At 59.4% G+C, this 22487-nt stretch overlaps 1 protein-coding gene across 1 annotated transcript; it reads left to right on the top strand.

The window, feature by feature from the left end:
• The first annotated feature begins 215 nt into the window (after nt 1-215).
• Nucleotides 216-12128, top strand: NUAK2 (NUAK family kinase 2). Its single transcript, XM_033009653.2, has 7 exons — nt 216-431; nt 5830-5950; nt 7227-7378; nt 8296-8361; nt 9391-9510; nt 9847-9979; nt 10057-12128. Exons 1-7 carry the CDS (start codon nt 231-233, stop codon nt 11187-11189), a joined length of 1926 nt encoding a protein of 641 aa, XP_032865544.2. The 5' UTR covers nt 216-230; the 3' UTR covers nt 11190-12128.
• Nucleotides 12129-22487: the final 10359 nt, after the last annotated feature.

Genomic DNA, 22487 nt, shown 5'->3' with positions numbered 1-22487 from the left:
GGTCTGCGCTCTCCCCTTTCCCCCCACCCCTGCCCGTGGGTGCCCCCCTCCCGGGGGTTCTCCGGATCCCCCCCCCACCCCCCCGCTCCTTCCCCGCACCGGCTCCCGGGCGGGGCGGCCGTTACCGGGCGGCCAATGGGAGCGGGGGGGCGCGGCCGGCGGGGCCCCGCATTTAGCGGCCGGGCCGGGCCGGGCCGGGCCGTTCCGTGCCGGGAAGCGGCGGAGCGGGGATGGAGCGGGCGGCGGGGCCGGGGGTAGCGGCAGCTCTGGCCGAGGGGCTCATCAAATCGCCGCGGCCGCTGATGAGGAAGCAGGCGGTGAAGCGGCACCACCACAAGCACAACCTCAAGCACCGCTACGAGTTCCTGGAGACGCTGGGGAAGGGCACCTACGGGAAGGTGAAGAAAGCCCGGGAGCGCTCCGGCAAGCTGGTAAGGATCCCACCCCCGCACCCCCCGTCCCCGATGTAACCCCCCCCGTGAGCCGGTGCGGGGTCCCTGAGCATCCCCCTGCTCTGAGTGGCATCGCTCCGGTGCATCCTTCTTCTCCCCGGTGCATCCTTCCCATCCCCTCTCTCCTCGCTTCTCCCCGGTGCATCCTTGCCCCCCAACTCTCCTCGCTTCTCCCCGGTGCATCCTTGCCCCCCAACTCTCCTCGCTTCTCCCCGGTGCATCCTTGCCCCCCAACTCTCCTCGCTTCTCCCCGGTGCATCCTTGCCCCCCAACTCTCCTCGCTTCTCCCCGGTGCATCCTTGCCCCCCAACTCTCCTCGCTTCTCCCCGGTGCATCCTTGCCCCCCAACTCTCCTCGCTTCTCCCCGGTGCATCCTTGCCCCCCAACTCTCCTCGCTTCTCCCCGGTGCATCCTTGCCCCCCAACTCTCCTCGCTTCTCCCCGGTGCATCCTTCCCACTCCCCTCCTCGCTTCTCCCCGGTGCATCCTTCCCATCCCCTCTCTCCTCGCTTCTCATCGGTGCATCCTTGCCCCCCAACTCTCCTCGTTTCTCCCCGGTGCATCCTTCCCGCTCCCCTCCTCGCTTCTCCCCGGTGCATCGGGGGGGCCCCGGCTCTCTGCAGCCGGTAGCCGGGAAAGTGCAGCCCCCGCCCGGCCCCGCTCCCGGTGCAGCGTTGGCGGGGAGGCTGCAGCGCTGCCCTCCCCAGCCCCGAGCTGCAGGAGGGAGCAGCGGGGTCGGGGCCAGCCTCGCAACCCCCCCCCTCCCCCCCGGGGTGCGGGGAGGGGGGTTTGCAGCTCCCCTCGCCCACTTGACCGCGTCGGGCTTCCTGGTGAAAGGAGCCTGCAGATATCCGGCAGCGAAGAGCAAATATTGCACTTGAGTCTGAAGGATTTTTCCCTTCCTCTTGCCCTGGCTCTCGGTTGGTTTTGCCTCTTGGCTCTCGGCGGTGGCGTGCAGCATGCAAGCAAAGCCAAGCCCCTCTGAGCCCCAAATCTCTGATTGAAGTCGTGACTTGCTCGCTCGATGCCTCAGCCCCTCTGAAACAAGTGGCTCTGTGTCATGCACCCAGAGCACGGCGATCCAGCGTGCAGGGAGAGGTGGGGGACCCTCACCCCCCAGGGAAGTGGGGTGCTGTGGTCCTGGCAGCCCTGTCCTTTAGGAATCTGCAAAAGGGTTCAAAGGGCAAACCTGGATGTGATTTCCCTGCCCCTGGTCAGTCCCGAGCACCCTGTGGTGTGGGATGGGACTGGAGAAAGGCACTTGGGCACCAGCCCATCTTGAGACCGTGGGTGAGCAATGAGTGTCCACCCGTGAGAGGTGAGACTGGCCCAGCGAGGCTCTGAGGGCAGGGTGTGAGATTGGATCACTAATGTGACACAGAAGCATGTCAAGGAAAACAACTGTAAATCTAAGAGGTTTTCTTGTGTAACGCGACAGCTCTTAAGTCAGATCTGCCATTTCCATTAGCCTATCTGATTCTGAAGAAGCTGCTGTTTTGCTGCATAATCAGGGCCTTGAAATGCAGCTTCCACCCACAGACCTAGAAGGATCCCTCCCCTCGGGATGGGCGAGAAGATTTGGCTTTCCCTGTCTGCACCAAACAAAGCTTGTGCAGGCAATCTGAACTGCCAGAAAACTTACCCATCTGTGGAAGCTCCTTAGGCCAGGGACTCGTTTGTCTAGCAGCATTGGTCTATTATAACACAAATTAAATACCCAGGCCAATGACTCCTCAATAAATGCCAGAGATAGTCAAAGGCTTGACTAACTAGTACCTCAGCAAGCTGGCCATGTAGGAACAGGAGGCTTAACCACAAATCTCTCCTCTTCCCACAAATTCTTTCTTGTAGCACTCAGCATTTCCGGACCTGTTTAATCTTCAGGCTTATCCTGAGCTGGGTTGTTATTTGCTCCTTCTCTAAGTGGCTTTCACTTCCTAAACACCAAGGTGTGAGAGCAGGTAGTGCTGCCTCCACCGGTTACCCCTCGTGGGCTGTGCTGAGCCGACGTTACCGGCTGAGGCTGTAAAGCTGGAGCTGCTCCATGCATGGTTTTGCCTCTGGCTAATCAGAAACTGCCTCTGTCAGATGCACTGAATATTGAACTATCTCATTTTAATGCCTAGCTTTCTTTTCCTCTGAATTTTAACCAACCTATCTGGACTTAGCTCAGAGCAAGGTGTGTATAATCAGTTGGTAAACTGCAGGGAAGTCCAGGCTCCTGCAGCTGAAGGATTTTTGGGGACTTCTATGAACATTCTTTGTCTGAAAAAACTTATTTCTGGTTAGAAACCCTTTAGGTGAAATGATGCTTATGCTTTTTGGTGGGTACTTCTCCTGAGTGCCTTTCCCAGTCCTTGGAAAATTGTGTCCCCAAAACATCAAGCAGGTGAGGAGAGAGTTGCTGATTGTCATTCCTTTCCTTTTTTTCTTTCCTTTTTTTCACTGAATCTTTTTGTTTGGAGATTTGGTAATGCGTGCCATGGTGGTGCAAACTGGATCCTGCACCTGTTTGCATGGCAGCATCTGGCCTTTTTTCCCTCCCAGCCTGGTGTTTCTCCCAGCCTGGTTCCCAAGCCCTGGCCGGCAGCCAAGTCAAATAGAAAGAGGGACCTCCTGTGGGACTCACTTGCAGTGTCAGAAATGTATTTGTGGGCTTGTGTGGTGTCAAGGGGAAGGCAGCACCTGGAATATTCCAAAGCAGCAAAGCCCCTTTTGATCTCCAGTAAGGGGCAAACCCCAGTCTCTTCCGTAGTGGGTTGTAATCCATATTTCATGGAGCATGAAATGCTGCACTTCCAATCTGGAACAACTTCTAAAGTGCTGCCTGGGGTTGTAGCTTAATGCATCTTTCAGCAGCTGATGAAAATACCTGTTCTGCCCCCAAAAAACTTTTAATTAAAGCCTTTTTGACTTGGAAAGTGCTCTCGAGTGCTCTAGGCTCCTGCAGCGGTACTTCTTGGGGCTGTTTCCTGCAGGAGATTCTTCTCATAGCCTTGATGGTGGAGGCAGCTTGTAGGCTGTGGCAGTGTCCGTCCCTGAAGCTGCCGGTCCCCATCTCCAGGGTGGCCGGGCACGGCCTTTTTTGCCTCAAGGGGAGATCCTCTGCTGTCAGTCCTCTTAGGTAGGGGATGTTTTGGAACAAAACTGCTTCTCGGCACCCCTGGGGAAGGATGGGATGGCCAAGCGATTAGATTAGCCTCCCCAGCAGGGCTTGACAGGCTGATAAATCATTCTGCCCCGAGTGGCTGGTTCAGCTTCTGTTGTATGAGAAAAGGGACCCTAAGAGTGCTGTGCCTTTGCTGTGCCCCACCGTTACACAGGCAGCGGGGCCGGCTCAGCAAGGAGAGCCCCGGGGCTCAAAGTGCCCTAAACCTGCTTGCTGCTGCAGCCCTGCCTCCTGCCTGCCCAGGTCTCTAACTGCCGAGGCTGTTCTCTGCTGAGTGCAGCCAGGGGCATCTCCTAAGGCTTCCCACGCTGGCAGCCTGGAGCCACTTTGTCTTTTTATGGACAGTGGATCTTGCTCTGGGCCCTGGCTCAGCGGTGTATATGCGTGAGCGTTGTGGTCAGCAAGCAAACGTGCTGCACGCACCCCAAAATGCTGAGGCTGCGGGGCTGGATGTCGAGCTTTAGCGAGGGGGATGAATAGAGTGAGTCAACAGGAATTTGGGAGGGCAGGAGCAGGCTGACTTGCTGCGTAAAGGCTTTGCTTGCATTCTAGCGGGGGTCACGTAACCAGGGGCTGGAGCAAAAAATTGTTAAACTTTAACCTGTTAACCTAGCACAAAGGTCAGGGAAAAGAATACCTGGCTTTCAAGAAGCTATTAAGCACTTCCAGTATTGCTTTGTGCAGAAACTTGGGCCTGTGTTCCTGAACTTCCCTTGGCCAGAGTTCATTCTGCTTGGTTGCTTCAACCCCTGGGGCTGGTGCGGGCACAATGCTTCTCCAGCGCACAGGAGGCAACCCCTGCCCTGGCCAGTGCTGGCCTGAAGTGGCTCGGTCCATCAGGGATTTGGGGCCAAAGGGACTCCATCAGCCGCCTCTCCCATGCCCACCTGAGCCCTTAAAATTGGCACATCCTTCTCCTGTGAAGACACTGACGTGGCAGCTGAGCTCTCGCTGGTTTAGCGCCTGGTGACGTGCTGTGGGTGCGATGGGCCTTGCTTGGCAAGGGTTGCAAACTCGCCCTGAGGATTTTACTGCTCCGTCGGCTAGGTCTTGGAGCGGGGTTTCTGGCTCCCCTAAATCGGAGGGAGGTGAGGCTGAGCACCCATCCCGCAGAGCCAAAGGTGGAGGAGGGTCCCTGCACAGCACAGCCACGAGCATCGCTGCTCCGCTGGCAGCTGGGGCCGGCGGGTGTCCGTGGCCCCTCTCCCCGTTGCTGGGAGACCGGTGCGGGGGTCCCTTTACAGGATTAATGCTGTTCCGCATTCTTGTCTGATACAAAAAAAGAGGTTCTGCTGGATTCAGTTGTAAATTCAACCCTAGGAGCACATTGTCTCTCCACAGCCCCTTTGAAAGAGGATTAGAAGGCATCTATTCTCCAGCACTTACTCTTCTTTCTCCTCCCCTTTCAATATCCTTGTAGAGGATAACTTGAAAACCCAAGTGAAAGCCTGGAAAGTGGCTTGCATCATCAGTGCTGGGTCTCCTGGCTGGCTGGAACACAGTCCTGTGCCTAGGAGGGATCTGCACTTTAATACCAAACTACTTCTTACCTCTATATAATCAGCTCCTTGAAATAAGTATTTGCAAAGAAAACAAAACCTGTTCTTTTCGGTTTTGTTTTGGGGTGGAGTTTTTTTGGGTTTTTTTGTTTTTTTTTTTTTTTTTTTGGTTGTTGTTTGTTTTTGTTTTTTTTTTTTTTTTTCATTTTCATGACCCCAAGAAGATGATGATGTTGTTGTTGTTGTTATCTTCCAAGTCATGTGTGCAGGTCACATTCCTTTGGCTGGCCGTGGTCCAGCGGCGGCTGTAGCCTGGGACGCAATTCCTCTAAGCCACGGCACATAAATGAGGAGTGGGGCTCCCACCTGCGGGAGGAGGCTTGGGGAGCTCCTCTGGTAGGAGCTGGCAGCAGGTTTCCCTTGGGGGGAGGCGGTGGGAGCTTCTCCCTTGTGCACAGCAATAGGACTTGGAAAGTATAAAAACCTAATTGATAAAGTTCACTTTTATTGGAGCTGCTTCAGTGGAGCTGTGCAGCATGGCTCTCGGATACAGCATGCCTGGGTAGAGAAGCTGGGCCATTGATCTCTTGCTTGTGAGCCCCTTCCCAAAAGAGGGGGGTGGGTTTCTTGCTCTGCAACAGGCTTTGGGAAGCCACAGTGCTCCTGGCCCCGACAGCCGGGTGACCTTCTGTGCATGTGCTCGTCTGCAGGTGGCCATCAAGTCAATCCGGAAAGACAAAATCAAGGATGAGCAGGACCTTGTCCATATCCGGAGGGAGATTGAGATCATGTCCTCCCTCAACCACCCCCACATCATCGCTGTCCATGAAGGTGAGCCTTCTTCTCCCCTCCTCTTCCCAGCAGTGTCCTGGAGCTCTTTGCCATCGCCTGTGCTGTGCTGGTGACTCGGTGCTGGCAGGGAGAGCAGATGCTGCTGGGCTGTGGTTTCCCCACCGGACTCCCCCGCCTGCGTGCAGAGCAGCGGCGAGGGGAAATACCTGCTCCAGAAATAGCCGCTTCCCGTCCCATCGCCTCCTGCCCAGAGAGGGAAGCTGGCTCCAAAAGTTTACGTGGCCTTTTGAGGCTGGAAGCCTCAGCGCTGCTGCCGGCGAGAGGCTGTGCCGTGGGGGGAACCAGTGGCAGGGTCCCCCACAAAGCCCAGTGCCGCGCGTGGCTCCGGTTGTGCTGGATGCTCACCCCGGCCATGGCAAGTGTCGGATGGGTGGGAATCTCTGTGGCTCTGCTCTTAGCCCGAGGCAGGAGCTAATCTCTGTTCTGAAGTCCCTCTCATTCTGTCCCCTGGGGCACAGGGAAACGAAACCACAGGGTGCTGGGAGAGCTCCTGGTGCTGCTGGGCTTGGCTTTACGGCCAGGGCTGGGCTTTGCTCCCAGGGTGTCAGGGCAACACCAACAGAGGGGGAATTTCCCAAGTTCTAGCTACGACAAGACTTAGAGCAAATCTCCTGCTGGATCAGTCTTTGCTTAAACACTGAGTCCTTTGACTGCAAACCTGGTGAGCCCATGATCTTCCTCGGGGCGGGGGTTCACGGTGCTGTGTTATCGCTGCCTCACTGGCCCGTGTGAGGTACCCAGAGTCCTTTTGTCCTCTAAACAAAAGCAAGTGGATTGGCAGTTCATACACAGTGTTTGCAAGGACTGAGTCACGCCGACTGCTGGAATTCAAAAATATTGAGGTAGCTTTCTGCACACAGGAAGAAAATGCTCCATCTCTTGGCTTGAGCCGCAGCCTCGATGGGAGCGACGGGGACACGCAGAAAAGCCGCCCGGCTGGTAGCTCTGTTGCCTTCCCCCTTGGCAGGGCTCTACCTAACAAAGAACCACGCTCTGTGGCTGCAGGGGCTGCTTGGCCAGCATCCCTGAATTCGCTGTGGGATGTGGGGGGGAGCTCTGGCCATCCCCCTTCGCCCTGCAGAAACCCCCAACACCTTCCGTTTTGCAAAACGGACGGAGGGCCGAGGCAATGGGGCGCGGGCGGTCTCAAAGTCAATCAGGGCTCCACCTGCCCGTTAAAAGACACGTGCTAATGAGAAATCCCGTAGCTCCGAGCATCCCTCCTCACACCCTGCGGCTTCCTATCTCCGCGCAGTGTTTGAGAACAGCAGCAAGATCGTCATCGTGATGGAGTACGCCAGCAAGGGGGACCTGTATGACTACATCAGCGAGCGGCAGCGGCTGACGGAGCAGGAGGCACGCCACTTCTTCCGGCAGGTCGTGTCGGCCGTCTACTACTGTCACAAGGTGGGTCGGCACCGCGGTCCCCAGCGCCCGCCCCCGGGGAGAGCAGAGGGATGGGGAGGGCTGGCTCCGGGCAGAGGTGCAGCATCTGGGGCTGGGTGGGGGATCCAGTGCCTGGGCTGGGAGGTGAGGGGAGCTCGTGGCCGTTGGCCTTTCCCAGGAGAGGGGTTAATCCTGCCTCTTATCTGAAGGGTGCGGCAGCCCTCGGGCTTCCCCAGGGGCAGTGCCCAAGCAGCTTTTGGAAAGCCTTTGCCTTGGTTTTCTGCTACTGTGGTGTGGGGCTGACTAACCCTGCCAGGGAGTCATCGACTCCTGTCCCACCGGCCCAGAGGAAGATGCCCAGGGTCACCCCTCTTGTCTCCTCAAAGGATGCAAAGCTATAGGGCTCTGTCTGGGGCTGTGGAAGAGCCATACCTCCTCTAGAAGTCCCCTCAAGCCTGTGGGTCTCCCTGGACGATGCTCTGAGGCCATGTCTGGCCATGCCTCAATCCTGGCTACCTGCATGCCCTTGGCAGGAAGGGGGGGGGGCGTTGCAGGGCACCTCCTGAACCCAAAGCAAACTGGGGTCTCACTTAGCTGGGCAGCAGCAGGAGCTCCCAGCAAAGCAAGGAGCTGTTCCTGGCAGGAGCTGGCACCAGCTGCTCTCATGGCTGGGGAGGGTGCAGGAGCCCAGTGGGGTGCTGGTGTGGGGTGCCGCCCTCCTTGTGCTTCTGAGCAGCACGGGGAGATGGTAACACCCACATCAGGACCTGGTTTACAGCCCGTCCTCATCAACGCGCCCAGGGTTATTTACTTCTCTGATTGCTGTTGCCGTGTCCTGATTGTGTGCCGGTGAACGGCAGTGACCTCCCCGTGCTGCCTGACTTTCCCTTCCTCAAACACGCCGTAAACTAAACCCAGCTCTCCTTTCCCTCGTGCAGAATGGGATCGTTCACCGGGACCTGAAGCTGGAGAACATCCTCCTCGATACAAACGGGAACATCAAGGTGAGAGGCTGGCAGAGCCTGACCGTGCTTTGGTTGTCACCCAGCAAAGGGATCTAAGGGATGCTACCCAGCGTGGACGGACTGGGGGTGGCCACAACACCCGGGTCCCCCCCAGGGCACACAGTTTTCTGCAGCTCTGGGAAGCATCTGTCATCTCTGGGGACCGCTAGCATCGGCCTGTGCGGCTGTTTTCCCAGGCGATGCGGAGCCTGGAGGGTGCTTGTACCTGCCCCCAGCAGCTGAGCGGGACAGGCTGCAGAGGCAGAGCCTCCGTGCTGCCTACTATAAGCCATAAAGTATATCTGACTGCTGATAAGAGGGCAAAGTCTGAACCCTGAGGTCAAAGCACAACCGGCTGGATAAGAAAGGGCCCTCCCAGTGAAAGTCCTGATCCCTGTACATGCCAGCCAGGGAGGTGCGGGGCAGCTCCTGGATCCACTGGCCCCGAGCGATGCTTTCCGCCTCGGCCGGGAACGCTGCAGCCGCTCGGGGAGGAAGGGCACGGCCGCAGCTGGGAATTGGCACGGTCGGTGATAAACAGACTGCGGGGCTTTATCTCTGTAAGGGGTAATTTTGCAATTGGGAGCTTGCTAGCAGGGACTGTACCTCCTGCTCACTGAGAGGTGACGGGTGTAATGAGGATAATGAATGCCTGTGTGCTAGGCGGAGCAGGTAGGGACTGGAGCAGCCTCGTGTGGAGGTGAATAAGCTGGAGGAGAGCCCGGCAGCTCTCCCTCTAACCACACCTTTGCGGCTGCCTCTGCTCCCAGCACGGGGCTGGAGGGGCAGAGCCGCAGGGTAGCTGCTGCGGTGGCTGGGATGAGCTTTCTGGGAGGGGAAGAGGGGCAGGAGCAGCCATGGGGGTGGAAAGCCAGGCTGGTGCTGCTCCCTGAGGATGCTGAGGGCACCCAGGACCAGGGTAGCCCTGGTTTCAGCCAGGCTTGCAGCTGGAGAGCTTCAGGTGGCAATGCTGCTCCGCCTGCCAAGGGAAACTTAGCTGCTTGATAACGGCTCTAAATGTCTCTCTAGATTGCAGACTTTGGCCTGTCCAATGTTTACCAGCAAGACAAACTTCTGCAGACTTACTGCGGCAGCCCTCTCTACGCTTCCCCCGAAATCATCAACGGGAGGCCGTACAAGGGCCCGGAGGTAGGTTGTGCCTCTCACTCCCTGGGTGAGGGAATGTCTTGCTGCTTCTTCCCTTGCACTTAGTGAAAGCGCTGGGTGTTTTCTCAGCAGAGCCCTGTGTGGTTTGGGGGTAACAGGTCCCCTAAAACCAAGCGCCGGGTGGTTGGTGTGGGGTGGACGTGGTGGGATGCAGGTGGCTGGAGCTGGTCCTGCCCCACTCTCTGTCCTCCCCCGTGGCTGCTGCCATCCTGGGAGCTGCTGCTGAGGCTCTGGTGGGGGGTCCTGTCCAGCTGGGCTAGGGGGGCAGGGCAGCCCAGTCCTGCTGCCCCCCTCCAGGCTCGTCTGTCCCTCCGGCAGGTGGACAGCTGGTCCCTGGGCGTTCTCCTCTACATCCTGGTCCACGGCACGATGCCGTTCGATGGCCACGACTACAAGACTCTGGTCAAGCAGATCACGAGCGGGGACTACCGGGAGCCCACGAAGCTGTCAGGTAGGCAGCCCCCCCACCTCCCCATTGTCCCCTGACTCCGCGTGTTCCCTTCGGTGCCTGACCTGGCTCTTCCCCAGATGCCTGCGGGCTGATCCGGTGGATGCTGATGGTGAACCCGGAGCGCCGTGCCACCATCGAGGACATCGCCACGCACTGGTGGGTGAACTGGGGCTACAAAGTGCCCATTGGGGAGCAAGAGCTGCTGCGGGAGAGCGAGTCCCCCCTGGCCACGGTGGCGGAGTGGCTTCGCCGCTCCTCCCGGCCCCTCCTGGAGAACGGCTCCAAGGTGCGATGCTTCTTGAAGCAGCACATCCCCGGCGTGGCCCTGGAGCGGCAGCGCTCCCTCAAGAAGTCCAAGAAGGAGAACGATGTCTCCCATGCGCTGCAGGAGGTGGCCCTGGCCCCGGAGAACCCCTCCAAGTCCATCCTCAAGCGCCCCAAGGGCATCTTGAAGAAGAGAAACTCCTGCGAACAGAAAGTGCCCGGCCCCGGCCCCCTGCCAGCCTCACCCGTGGGAGAGGCGAGGGGGGAGGACGGTGAGGTGGCTGCTGCGGGTCTCACCCGGATCCTGTCCTCCGGAATGCTGCCTTGCAGCACGGGCGTTGGACCGGTGCCCACGGCCGTGCCCAAGAAGGGAATACTGAAAAAGCCCGCGACGAGAGAGTCGGGGTATTACTCATCCCTGGAGTGCTGTGAGTCTGGGGATGTCCTGGACGCAGGGAGCTTGGACCTCAATGGGAACGTGTTTGCTGACAACCCCTCCCCAGAGCAAGGCTCCCAGGGGCTCCCCACCCGCCGGAAAGGCATCCTCAAGCACAACGGCAAGTACTCTTCTAGCAGCACCGAGGCAGAGAGTCCCCCCAGGCAGAGTTTTGGGGGCTTCGGCGAGGTGCCCCTGCCCCAGGCACCCCGCGCCCGCCCGTCCAGCGCTGTGAGCGAGGACAGCATCCTCTCCACGGAGTCTTTTGACCAACTCGACCTGCCCACCCGTGTCCCCCACGGCGGTGGGAGCATGCGGGGCTGCGTCTCCGCTGACAGCCTCCTCCGGCTGGAAGAGGAGGAGGAGGTGGAGGAAGGGCGCAGGCTGCGCCGTTGGACAGTGACCCATTGCCGGAGCCCCCTGGGAGAGAGCAGCTTGTCCCTGGTGGGCTGTGACAATGTCACCGAGGTCTACCAGCGTGCCAAGGCCATCAGCATGAAGCTGAGCTGAGGGTACCTCTCGGCAGCACTCCCCGGGGTGGTGTGTGTTGGGGAGGGGGCTGAGCCCTCCCTGCCCTGGGGCTGCCGGTGCTCCTGAACCGTGTCCCACATATTTATTTTGCAGCCTCGTGGCCCTCGGAGGACTGTGGGTGCAGGAGGGGAGCTGGGGGGCATTGGGGGAGGGATGCCCCAGGGCCAGGACATTAAATGGACCAAAGCCCCCAATGATTCAGCCCCCATGGAGGGGCTGGGGGGGTCTCAGAGGCTCCTCGCTGCCGTCCTCGCCCCACAAACAGGCTCATCTCATCTGGGGGGAAAACCAAGGGTTTGGGGGGGGGATTTTTTTCTTTTCTTTGCACTGTTTTTTGGCTGCACAAGGTAACGGATGGGGCAGGTGATATACCTCAAACAAGCTGGAGATGTAGCAGGGTGCTGGCAAGGGGCTGAAAGGTGCTGCCCTGGCTGCTGCCTGCAGGCTGGGCTCTCGGGCTGTGCTGGAAACAGGGTCCAAACTGCCGAGGCCATGGCTCTTCCCTCTCCTGTGCTGAGAAACCCAACTGGATCTAGCCAAAACCCCAGTCTGAGAACGTGCTCTGATGCCAACCTTTTTTTTTTTTTTTTTTTTTTTCCCTACTGTTGAAAGGAGGAGAAAAAAGTGCCTTTGGTAAGGCACCACTTCTTTATTTATTGCCTTTGTCCAATTTGATGTAAAACTTCAGCAGCACAGGATGTGTTTGGCTCCATAACGGCCGCTCAGATGTTTTTCACGGGGGGGAGGGTGAAGGTGTCTGTGCCGTTGTCTCATGTGCCGCACATCGAAGCTCTGTTGCACTATTGCCACGTGTTCGCAGGCCCTTTCCCTTCTCCAGCATGTGTACGTGTTTTTCCCCTTCTTCCTACAACGTGGTCTTGAGAAAACCGTTAAATTAAAAGCAAATGGTAAATCGGAGTTGTTACTTTGATTGATGTGCCCCTGCAGCGTGGGTGGGCAGGGAGGGGTGACCGGGTGCTGCTGTGTGACCGGGGCTGGTGGCTTCTGCCCTGCTCCAGGCAGGCTGGGGCTGTGCAGGGTGCTGGGTCTCTCTCCTGTACAGCTGAACATGAGTTAGTTCTGGACGTGTGTCCTGCAGGGTGGAACACCTCCATGCAGCATCTGCGCAGCCTCTCCAGGACTCCAGCACATGCCCCTTCTCTGGTGCTGAGGCTGATGTATGGGCTTAAACTGGTGCCTTCCCCCCAGGACTGCGTGGTGCTGAGCTGCGCCTTGGCATTACCCTTCAGTGGGGTTCAGTACCCACTGGGATGGTGACTGGCTGGAGATTTTAAGGCTGAAGCGGGGGCTGGCTGGAGGCAGGACCTGCCGTTGGGGTACCAGGGTGCAGTGAGGCTGCTGGAGCTGTGCCCCTGCCCCAGGGGGGATCTACCGAGCAGAGCTCAAGGTTTGGGGGGAAGCTGTGATGGCAGCAGGTGGCTGCTGAGGAGGATGGACTCATTGCCCCCTCCCCACCACAGCCAGCCCTGCTATCCCAGCTCTGCTCCCAAGCTGCTTTTTCACAATGCTGGTGGGGTTTATATCTGTGAAATATCTGCAGGTTTTGGGGCAGGAGCTGCCTCCTGGGCAGCCACCGTCTCTCACAGCACCTGTGGTGCCTCTGCTGAGTAAGGACCAGGTGAGGCTGAGCCCCAGCACCCGGAGCTCAGCGTGCACCGCGGGGCTGTCTCCTCTCCAGCCCTCGCCCCCCAGCTTCCTTTATCCTCTTCTCCCTCTGCAGCACTGAAACCGCTTTTATTGCTCCACAAAGCACTGTAACGATTTCCCGTTTCCAGTGGGGTTAACAGGAGACATTTCAGGTCTCCTCCACCCCACCGCAGAGAGGCTGAGCTGCAGGGGCAGGGCGGCAGGAATGCCGCCCTTCATCCCACGAGGATGGAGCCGTGGGGGGCCACGCACGCTCTGCCCTCCCCCCGCGCCGCGCATTCCCCGCGTTCTTCCCGCGCCATTAAGAAATGCCAGAGCTCTTAAAGCCGCTCCGAGGGCATCCAGCTTAGGCAGGGCAAAGTCCCGGTGCCCTGTGGGCTGCCGAGGTGGGATGGGGTGAGCCGGGGGCTGCGGCACCCGTGGGTCCAGGGCGCGGAGCATCCCAAGGCGGAGGGCAGGCTGGGCTGAGTTTTTAACAGCCGCTGAGGGACAGAGCCTCCTTTTTGGAAAGTGTCTGTGGGTTTGGTTTCTGGAGTGTCCCGGGTTGCTGCGGTCCTGTTTCATTAATGATTTGCAAGAAAACGTTCTTGCGTGCTGGCTTCAGAGCCCGGTGGAGCTGGGGCAGCTCCGGGTGGGCACCGCAAGGGGTGCGAGGCACCCGCTGAGCATCCCATCATGCGCGTCCCGGATGGCATCAGCTGCTGTCTGCACCAGTTTTGCAGCGGTGTTTTAGTCAGCTCAGCCCAGCCTTGGCTTGGGGCAGCCCCCCACCGGACTGAGGTTGCAAGTGGAGCCCTTGCCCACCCTGTCCCAGGCCACAGCGATGTGCAAGGGTGCAAAATGCTGTCAGAGACTCCCAGGGCTGGATGAGGGGTGAAAGAGGTGGTCTCGGCCCAAAAGCACCTCAGAATCAGTGGGAGGGGGCTGCAGTGACCGTCCCCCGTCCCTGCTAGTATCCCCTTTCCCACACTGTGCCCGTGCTCCTGGCATTCCCCCACCAGCCCTCGGAACCACTCCTTTCATCCCCACCCTGATTTCTGCTGCCTCTGGCCCCTTCATACAGTGTCTGCCCCCCCCGACAGCCAGGGGCTGAGCCCCCCCTTTCAAACCACGACCATTATTAACGGCTCTCTATTCAGCCCTTTCATCCCAAGGATTCTCAAACCCTCTGCCTCCCTCCAGCCTCCCGCGCTCCTGGAAGCCACCTAACACAGCCCCCCGCCCCGTCCCCCCCCTCTCTGTGGGTGTTTGAAAATGACCTCAGTGGCATTTTGCTGAGAAAATGCCATTTTTGGGGGGTGACTTCAGCTGACCTGCTGCAGTGCTGCCTTGGCATGTGGGAGCAGAGCTGTGCTCCTACCAGGCTGGTTTGGGAGAGAAGGAAATGGGGAGAAACACCCAAACATAAATGGTCCTGGATGATGAGGTGATGCTTGGAGCACAACATGTTGCCCTGTGGATTTATACCAACCAGTGCAAGCTTCCCCTGACACAGTCTCGGGAGGTTATTTGGGTGAAGCCAGCAAGCTCTGTGGCTTCTAGGGGACAGCCTGGACCCCCTTCTGCTAGACCCCAGGAACTGGTGCTGCGGACGTGTCCACAGGGCAGGTGAAAGGATTTTCAGGCATGGAAATAGGGCATTTTCAGGGATTTTTTGGGGGGAGAGGTGGATGATGTGGCTGTGGCTTTGGGAGTCTCGCACCCCAGGCACGCTGCACCATGCACCAGCCCAGACCTATAACCCCCACTCATCTGGGGGCTGTTTCAGGAGCCACGTCCCTGTGAGACACCTACAAACAGCCCCAATCCCCGTGCACCCCGAAAAAGGGGAGAAAAGGGTATTTTGGGGCCGGAGAAGCAGCAACAAGCTGGCTGGAGGAGTGGAAGTGAGCGGCTCCACCACCACTCCCAGCAGGTCCTGCCCAGGCCAGGTTGGGTTTCCTGGCAGAGGGGAGCTGTCAGCGCTCCCCTGGCCCCAGGGAGCTGCCGGGGCCCTGAGTCACCCCGCGGCACCCCGCTCCTGTCCGGGCTTGTGCCAGGGAGCCCAGATGCGCCGAGCCCATATTTGGGGCTCAGAGCAGGGCAGGCAGAGCAGGCTCGGCGGGGGACGGGGCGTGGGAAGGAAGACACATGCCTCCCCGGGATGGGGGGGCTGCTTGTGACCCCCCGGGGAGAGCCTGCAGCAAAAGCCATTTGCACGTCACCGTTGAGAAAGCTGCTGCAAGCAGTGCAGGGGTGCAGCTGGCATCCCGGCTGGCGCTTGCAAGAACCGTTCTCATATCAGTTGAAAGGAGATGGTGGCAGGGTCACAGCCCGCTCTCGTTAGTAGTTGGCTCCTAACGATGCCCAGGGCATGGAGTTGAATGCCCAAGGAAATACGGGTGGATGTCCCAGGTGCTCTGGGGTTTTCCCATCAGCTGCCCACTGGCTGTCATCTCTCCGACTGCTGACAGCCACGCTGCTGTTCCTTCCTGTAAAAAACTCCTGTTGTTTTTTTTTTTTTTTTTTTTATTTTCCTCAGGTTTTCTGCTTGAACATTTTTGTGTCTGTCTGACACATCATGGGCCCAGAGCCAACAATATTTCTAAGACATTTTGTCATAACTTTGAGTGCCAGAACAATTAACACAACAAAGTTTAGATGTTTCTTTTGCATGTGATGCTTTCAAAGTGGGGCTTTTTTTTCTTTCTTTTTTAAGGTGTCTCCACTACTACCTGTTTGATTGCTGCATTTCTTTGAAGATCTGAAGCAGAGAAAACCCCACATGAAAGTCCTTCCATCTTCAATGGCACTTTGCTGCAGCCTGGAGCGGCCGAAAAAAAGGGGAGAAAGCAGCACCCGGAAACTTTGATCCTGTTTCCCTGGAGCATGAGGAAAGGCTGCATCACAGCTGAGCCTGAGACTTAAAAATGTGATCCCGGGTCCCACTGGGGACCCAGATAACCGAGCACTGGTAACCACCCTGAACCCTCAGTGTCCTCCCAAAGCTGTGGATGTGCTGCTCGGGCTGCTGGGTCTCTGTTGGAGGAGGCAGCCCACGGGATTTCTCCCAGCAGGATGGCTCTGCCCATCGATCCAGAGCAGCAGCTCTTCAGTGCTGGGGTGCGCAGCGCTGGGGCTCTGGTCTTCTCTGCAGCAGGATGGGGCAGAGGGGACCGGGGAGAGGGTGCTGTGCTCTGCCAGCACTGCTGGAGCGTGGTTTGCATCCAGGGGACCCTCCGCCCATCTCCTGTCCTTTGCTGGGCATCCACCCCATCGTGCCTGCGATGAGGAGCTGGGATGTGGAAGCCGTTGGCCCGAGCATCCTGCCCAGCACAGCCCATCACGGGCTGAGCCCCCACGGGGGCCGGGCAGGGCTGCATGGACAGCTGCCGTATGGCAATAACACCCCCCCCACCCCACCCCCCCTGCTTCTCAAGTGTTTCATATATGTGCAAAGCAGGCACGGGAGGCACAAAGCTGGCGGGGTTCCTCACGGCGAACCAGCCACGCTGGCTCGACCGCCCGGCCGGGCACGCCGTCACCGGCTGCCGTCGCCCGGTGAGAGGAGCAGGGCTGCGAGCGGGCTCTGCAGGGACGTGGCACACCCAGATGCTGTCTCCTTGCCAGGCTGCCGGCTCGGAGCCGGCTGAACCGCTTTCTCCGCATGCAGGCTTGGCTTCTTGCAAAAGTAGGTGAGGCAAGAGAGGAGCCCATTTTTCCCGAGGCAGAGGCTGGGGGGTGGGGGGGCCGGGGCTCAGCGCCGCTCACACGCAGGGCAGTCCTGCTGCAGGAAATTCCCAGCCAGGATGCAAACCCGCTCCTGACATGGCGATGATGTCCCAACCTATGCAAACATGATGAGCAAGAAGCAGGCCTCCTGGCAACTCCGCAGTAGGTCTTGTGGGTAGATAGGTATTGGCGTTCTCATTTTACACCTGAAGAAACTAGAGTTGTGCAGTTACTTGGGTGCCTAGAGATGCAAAGCGTTGCCTCACTGGATTGTCAGGACTGCCTTGGTTGGCTGGGTACCAGCCTCCTGAATTTGGGACCCACCAGGTCCAACCCTTTCAGGAAACCCATCTGGGTGCTTCTTTGCATTCACAGGCAACCAGATACGCTGGGAAAATCACCCTCCCCTGCAGCTCCCAGTAGTCCCACACTCCCTTCCCGTGTGAGACATGGGACAAGCCCCCTCACGGCGCTGGGCTGGGGGATGGAGGCTTCTGGCCGATGCAGAAATGGTTTTTGGCAGAAGCGTTTCAGAGCGTCCTGCTTGCCCCATGCTGGCCTGTGCAGACCTGGCTGGGAGGGTCGTGGTGTTGGGGTGCAGTCTCACTGAGGGTCTGGCTTTCCCCCCCGTGCACCAGCCTCAGCAGAGCCCTGCCCGGCCGGAGCGGTGCTGACCCGGGCACCGCGGAGATGCCATCGTGGTGACACAGCAGCAAGAAAAGGTGTTGCAAACCTCAGTGTCCCTCGGGGCCACCTGAGTCACTGCGGTGTCAGGGCTTCACCCCAGACGGGCCACCCCGGGGACCCGCAGTGCCTGAGGGATGACAGCCAGAGGCTTACACAAACCTCCGGTGCTCCACGGGCGGCTGAAGGGCCAGGATGAGTGTGCCTGTAGTTGGGGAGAGGGTGTCTGTAGTCAGGATGAGGGTGCCTGTAGTCGGGGAGAGGGTGTCTGTAGTCAGGATGAGGGTGCCTGTAGTCGGGGTTGCTGCCCACGGTGCAGCCCCACACCTCTGCACTCTGCCTGCGGCTGCCCACAGCACCCTGCTCTTGGTAGCCGGGAGGGCACCAGCCCACGGGCACGGGGGACAGGGACAGCAGAGCCATCTCAGACCCTTCGGGAAGCCTGGGTGGGGGGTAGCAGGACCTTGAGACTTTGGCCAACGCCTTTGGCCATTTGGTGCCTGGCGTGGGGCACCCTACGTTTAATTTGATTTATGCTGGCACCTGCGCAGCCCCGTGAGGGCGACTGGTGATCGGTACAACCAAGCCCACCCCTCAGCTGGCACCCGACAGGGTCGGTACCTTGAGATAAGGCAGTCTGAAAGGGAGGGACAGTGCTGCCCCTTCCCTCTGCTCCTCTCTGGTGGCTTTTGCCAGGCAGGAGGCAGCCGGGGAGACATCATGGACCACCCCCCCCAGCCTCCGCCACACTGCGATCGACCCTGCGAGTCTGGGCAGCCTTCGGGGAGCTACAAAATCAATTATTTTTCTAATCTTATCTAGCTGTCTCTCTCCTGCTTTCTCTTGTGTGTCTTTCCCTCCCTGCCTTCCCCTCCCTCCCCTGTGCTTTGTAGCCGCCCGACAGCCCTGCTTCCCCCCTCCAGCCCTTCGCTTTGATCCTAGGAAGAAGCAATTGATCCTCCTTATCTTTATTGTGGTAGAGACATTCCCAGCACTGCCCTTAATTAAATTCCTCTTAATTTTCTTCCGTAAGCCTTTCTTTCCCCCAACCCCAGACAAGTATTTATTTTCAAATGTGCAATTAAATTATTAGATTGGCCATGAGTATAACAGGAGCCAGAGCCACTGGGGCCCTGCTCTGCACGGTTTGGGGGGTAACCTCGGGGCTCTCCCTCCCCACAGAGCTGAGATGTGGGCTTACAGGTTCATACGAGCTCAAGGTGCTGCTGTTCGCCCCGTGTGCCCGAGCGTGGGTGCACGGGGCAGGGAGCTCAGACTCGGGGGGGTGGCAGCCCCTGTGCTGCTGCAGGACCTGGGACCAGCCTGTGGCAAAGGAACAGCACGTGTCTAGCAGCCAGCACCCACAGGCATCGGCCTTTCCAAACCCCACTGTCCCCCCAGGAGCCGCTCCACGGCGTGGCTGCTGTGCCGTGGGTGGCTGCAGACAATGTGCATGGGTGACCCCGTCCCCCTGCCACTGGTGGCAGCCCCGGAGAGGGAGAAAGTTGCAGCCCATGGGGTGATGGGCTGAGACTACCCATGCCGACCTACCTGCTCCTGGCTCTGGCTCTGGCCAGGACTTGCCCTCCCCGAGCGGCTGCGGGAGGTTGGACTCATGAGCCGTGGTTTTAATCGCAGTGACTCGGAGGAAAGGGGCTGCTTGGGGTGGTTTTGTCTCCCAGCACTGGCTCCCTCCCCACCTTTCCCTGGCTGCAAGAAAGAAAAGTGATGCTGAACAACGGGGGCAGGCAGACCACCCTTCCCAGCCCCGATGGGGGTGAGGGAAGCGGGACGGGCTCACGGGTGACAGCAGCATCCTCCTGTGCCCTGCTGTGCCCTGGGGGGGGAGGGCACTGGCACTGCCCACAGTGGCATGGACACTGCCCACAGTAGCACAGGCACTGGCCACAGTGGTGCAGGCACTGGCCACGGTGGCATTGGCACTGGCCACGGTGGCACAGGCACTGGCCACCGCCGCTCGCGCCAGGTGAGACCCCAGAGCTGGCTGCTGGCTGGGGCTCTGCACAGCTTTAAGCTTTTCCGCTCGGAAATTTTAACTCCAGACACTTTGACCTCGGGGGCAGTGAGTATTTTTCATGTAGATCAGTAGAAATTCCCCCGGAGACAGCGCAGGAATGCGAAGCATGTTATCCTTGGTACCAGCTCTTTCTTTTTACAGCCTAAGCCTGGCCACGCCGGCGAGGGGGAGGGGATGCCTGGGGTCCCGCCGTCTTTCCCATTGATGATTGCCAACATCCTCCTCCTCAAGCCCCCTTCCTCCTCATCCTCCTCCTCCTTCTTGGGAAAATTCCCCCTCTGCCTCGCACCCCCCACGGTGTGCCACGGTGCCTGGGTGAGGGTCTCCATGCCAGGGTTTGCAGCAGGGTGAGAGGGGGGGTGGGCAAGCCAGGGGTGAGGCAATGCCAGCAGCACCCTAAAAAGGAGGCAAACACCTCTGGGACCCTGCATGAGGGAGCAGCCTCCAGCTCTTAATGTTCCTCTCCTTGGGCATGCAGGGAGATCCCTGGAGCAATGGGGACACTGTGGGGATATTTTGGGAGATCCACCAGCAGAGCAGAGGTCAGCAAATACATTATTTTATCATCCAAGGCTCGTGCAGCTGGAAACCCGATGGCATAATGCTATCAAGATAAATTGCTGCCTTGTTCATCTCCATTAAGTGCAATTACCCCTGAGATACCAAACCAATTTATTATTATTACTTCTTCCAAGCTCGCTGCGGTGACGGACAATCACACATGTGAGGCAGGAGAAGGGGGCCAGCGCTGCCTGGCCACCGCTCGCCCCACGCCATGGGGGAAACCAGGGCAGCGAAGGGAAACCCCACGCGGTGCAGCTTGTAGTGGGTGTGAGCTGCTCCCCAAGCCAGGGAAGGGGTGGCTGAGCCCTGGGGCATTGGCGTGGGGGAGCAGGAGGGTCCCCGTGCCTGGCATCCACCAGCGCTGCCCGCCGCCCCTGTCGCTCTGTCTTATCCCACTCTCAATAGCAGACTGGGAGCCCAGCTGCAGCTATTACATAAAATGCAATTAGCAATGCGGGGTGAAGGAGGCCTGAATGGCATTAAGGAATTCCTCCCAGGCTGACGTCAAAGCTTCACCTCTCCTCCCGCCACTTGCACAAAGGGGGCTGTTATAAGCTACACCCCCCCCGCCCCCGCTGTGCCCAAATTCGAGTCCTCAGGGAGCCCCGGGCTGCACATGCCATGCGGGAATTGTCCCTGCAACCAGCACGAATGTCACCGGCAGCTCCCTGGCTCTCTGCGTAGGAGTTTTTGGCTCCCACCTCCCCCTTGCCGGGCATGGGAAGATGCCGGCAGGTCCCGTCTGCCAGCTGCTTGCCCACAAACGGGGGGCTTGGCTGGGTGCCCAGACCTGGGGAGCGGGAGGATGCCGGGGGGACAGTGAGGATGTTGCTCCTGGCTGGCTGGTATGACCCAGCCCACGGGCTCCACGTCTCCCGGGGGCGGGTTGGAGTGGGAATGGGGACCAGCCCAGGCAACTGGGCAGGGGGGACAGGCAGATCCGGGAACAGGAGGTATCAGAGGTCCTGAAATTCCCGCTGGGATGGCAGTCGCCCAGCAGGCTGGAGGAGCTCTGCTCACTGCCCCAGCACCAGGGTCTCCTCCTCCTCCTCCTCCTGCCAAGGAGGTGGCGGGGGCTGGTCCCTGCCAGGCCATGAGCGTTTTTGATGTGAATGCCCCAAAGTGTTACCGGCTGCTCCGCTGCCCTCAGCCAGCTGCAGCCCTGGCTCTGCTGCGGGGGCTGCCCAGCCTCGCAGGGCTCCAGCCTCCTGAGACAAAGTGCTCGCTGTCTCCTGCAAAAACCCCGCCAGCTCAGGGACACACCAGCCCTCCCCTCTCCGCACCCCTGGGCATCCCCCTCCCGCCCTTCCTCACTGCTCCAGCCCCGCAGGGAAGACGGGGCAGCGCCGGGCTGCGGGCAGGAAGGGGTTAAAGTGCTAATTGGGGTGAGGGACCCCACCCTGCCCCTACACAGCATTTAGGGAGGGTGCTCCGGGGCTGCCGCTCCTTTTCAGGCGGAGGGCGGGGGCCCCCCTGCGGACCCTGCCCGGTGTGAACGCCGTTAGACCGGCAGGAAAAGAAAACTGTTAAACCTTTTCCCAGGACTTTTCCCTGTTTTGTCTCTTCCTGCCTGCGGGCGTGGGGCTGGCAGCAGTGGGGCAGCTCCCCCCCGGGCTCTCAGGGTCTGGGGTCGGGCAGAGCCAAGCGACGAAGGGAGCTGTGGGTTGCAGGAGCTCAGGTTGTGGAATTTAATTATTTGCTGTTTTGTTCTTATAGCTATTTAACGAGGTACAAGCTGACCCGGCGCTGATGCAGGCAGCTCTGGATGTGGCGGGTTCCCCAGCCCTGTGCCTGAAATTCAGCCCAGCTCCGGGCAAGCCCTCGGTGCTCCGATGAAGTCCGTGGAGATGTGACCATTCACTCCGGAGAGGATGTGCCCTGGGTGTCACCCGCAGCAGAGGGACAGGGAGCCCCTGCAGATGTCTGCACCGTCCCTGCCCGCCCAGCCCACCTGGGCACAGCCCCAGCTCCTGCACCATCCTGCTCGCTGGGGCCTGGCTGCCTTGCCTCTGATATCAAACCCACGCCACCTCCTACGTGTCCTTTCCAGTAAGTACAGGGGATGCCTGGGAGTGGGGTCCATCCACGTGTCCCCAGTCCACACCAGTCCCCTCAAAGCCCCCCCGCCTGTTGCCTTGCTTCTCCCCGCCTGCTCAGCTGCCAGCTCAGATCCATTTGCCATATTTCTCCGTCAAAGCAGCTGAAACCCAGCCGGGTGCTGTGCTTCCGAAATAGTGCAGGCTCACTCCCCAGCTGTCCCCCCCGTCCCACCTAGCTCCCTCACAGCCTGCGTGGTTTAACCTGGGTGCAACTGGCCGGGCTGGGACGCAGCTGGTACCCGCTGGTCCCACTGCCAGGGCTCTGCAAGAACAGTGGGGCCACCTCTTGCTGTCGCCACCCTCCGCAAACCATGGCTTTTCTCCAGCCTTGGTCTCCTCCACCGCTTCTCTCCTTGCTGATGCATCAGACCCAGCACCCTGGGGTCGGGGCTCCCCCCCCAGAGCTGTGGCCTCAGGGTACAAGCTGGGGTCTCCAACCCAGTGTACCCCAAACCTCCTCCTTGCAGCCCCCCCCCCCCCCCCCCCATGTTGCCGGGTCCTCTGGCAGAGGGC

The sequence above is a fragment of the Tyto alba genome, unplaced genomic scaffold, assembly GCF_018691265.1.
Source record: "Tyto alba isolate M040663 unplaced genomic scaffold, T.alba_DEE_v4.0 Super-Scaffold_30, whole genome shotgun sequence".
NCBI lineage: Eukaryota > Metazoa > Chordata > Aves > Strigiformes > Tytonidae > Tyto > Tyto alba.
Note: the sequence above shows the minus strand (reverse complement) of the source record. Positions and strands in the feature narration are given on the sequence as shown.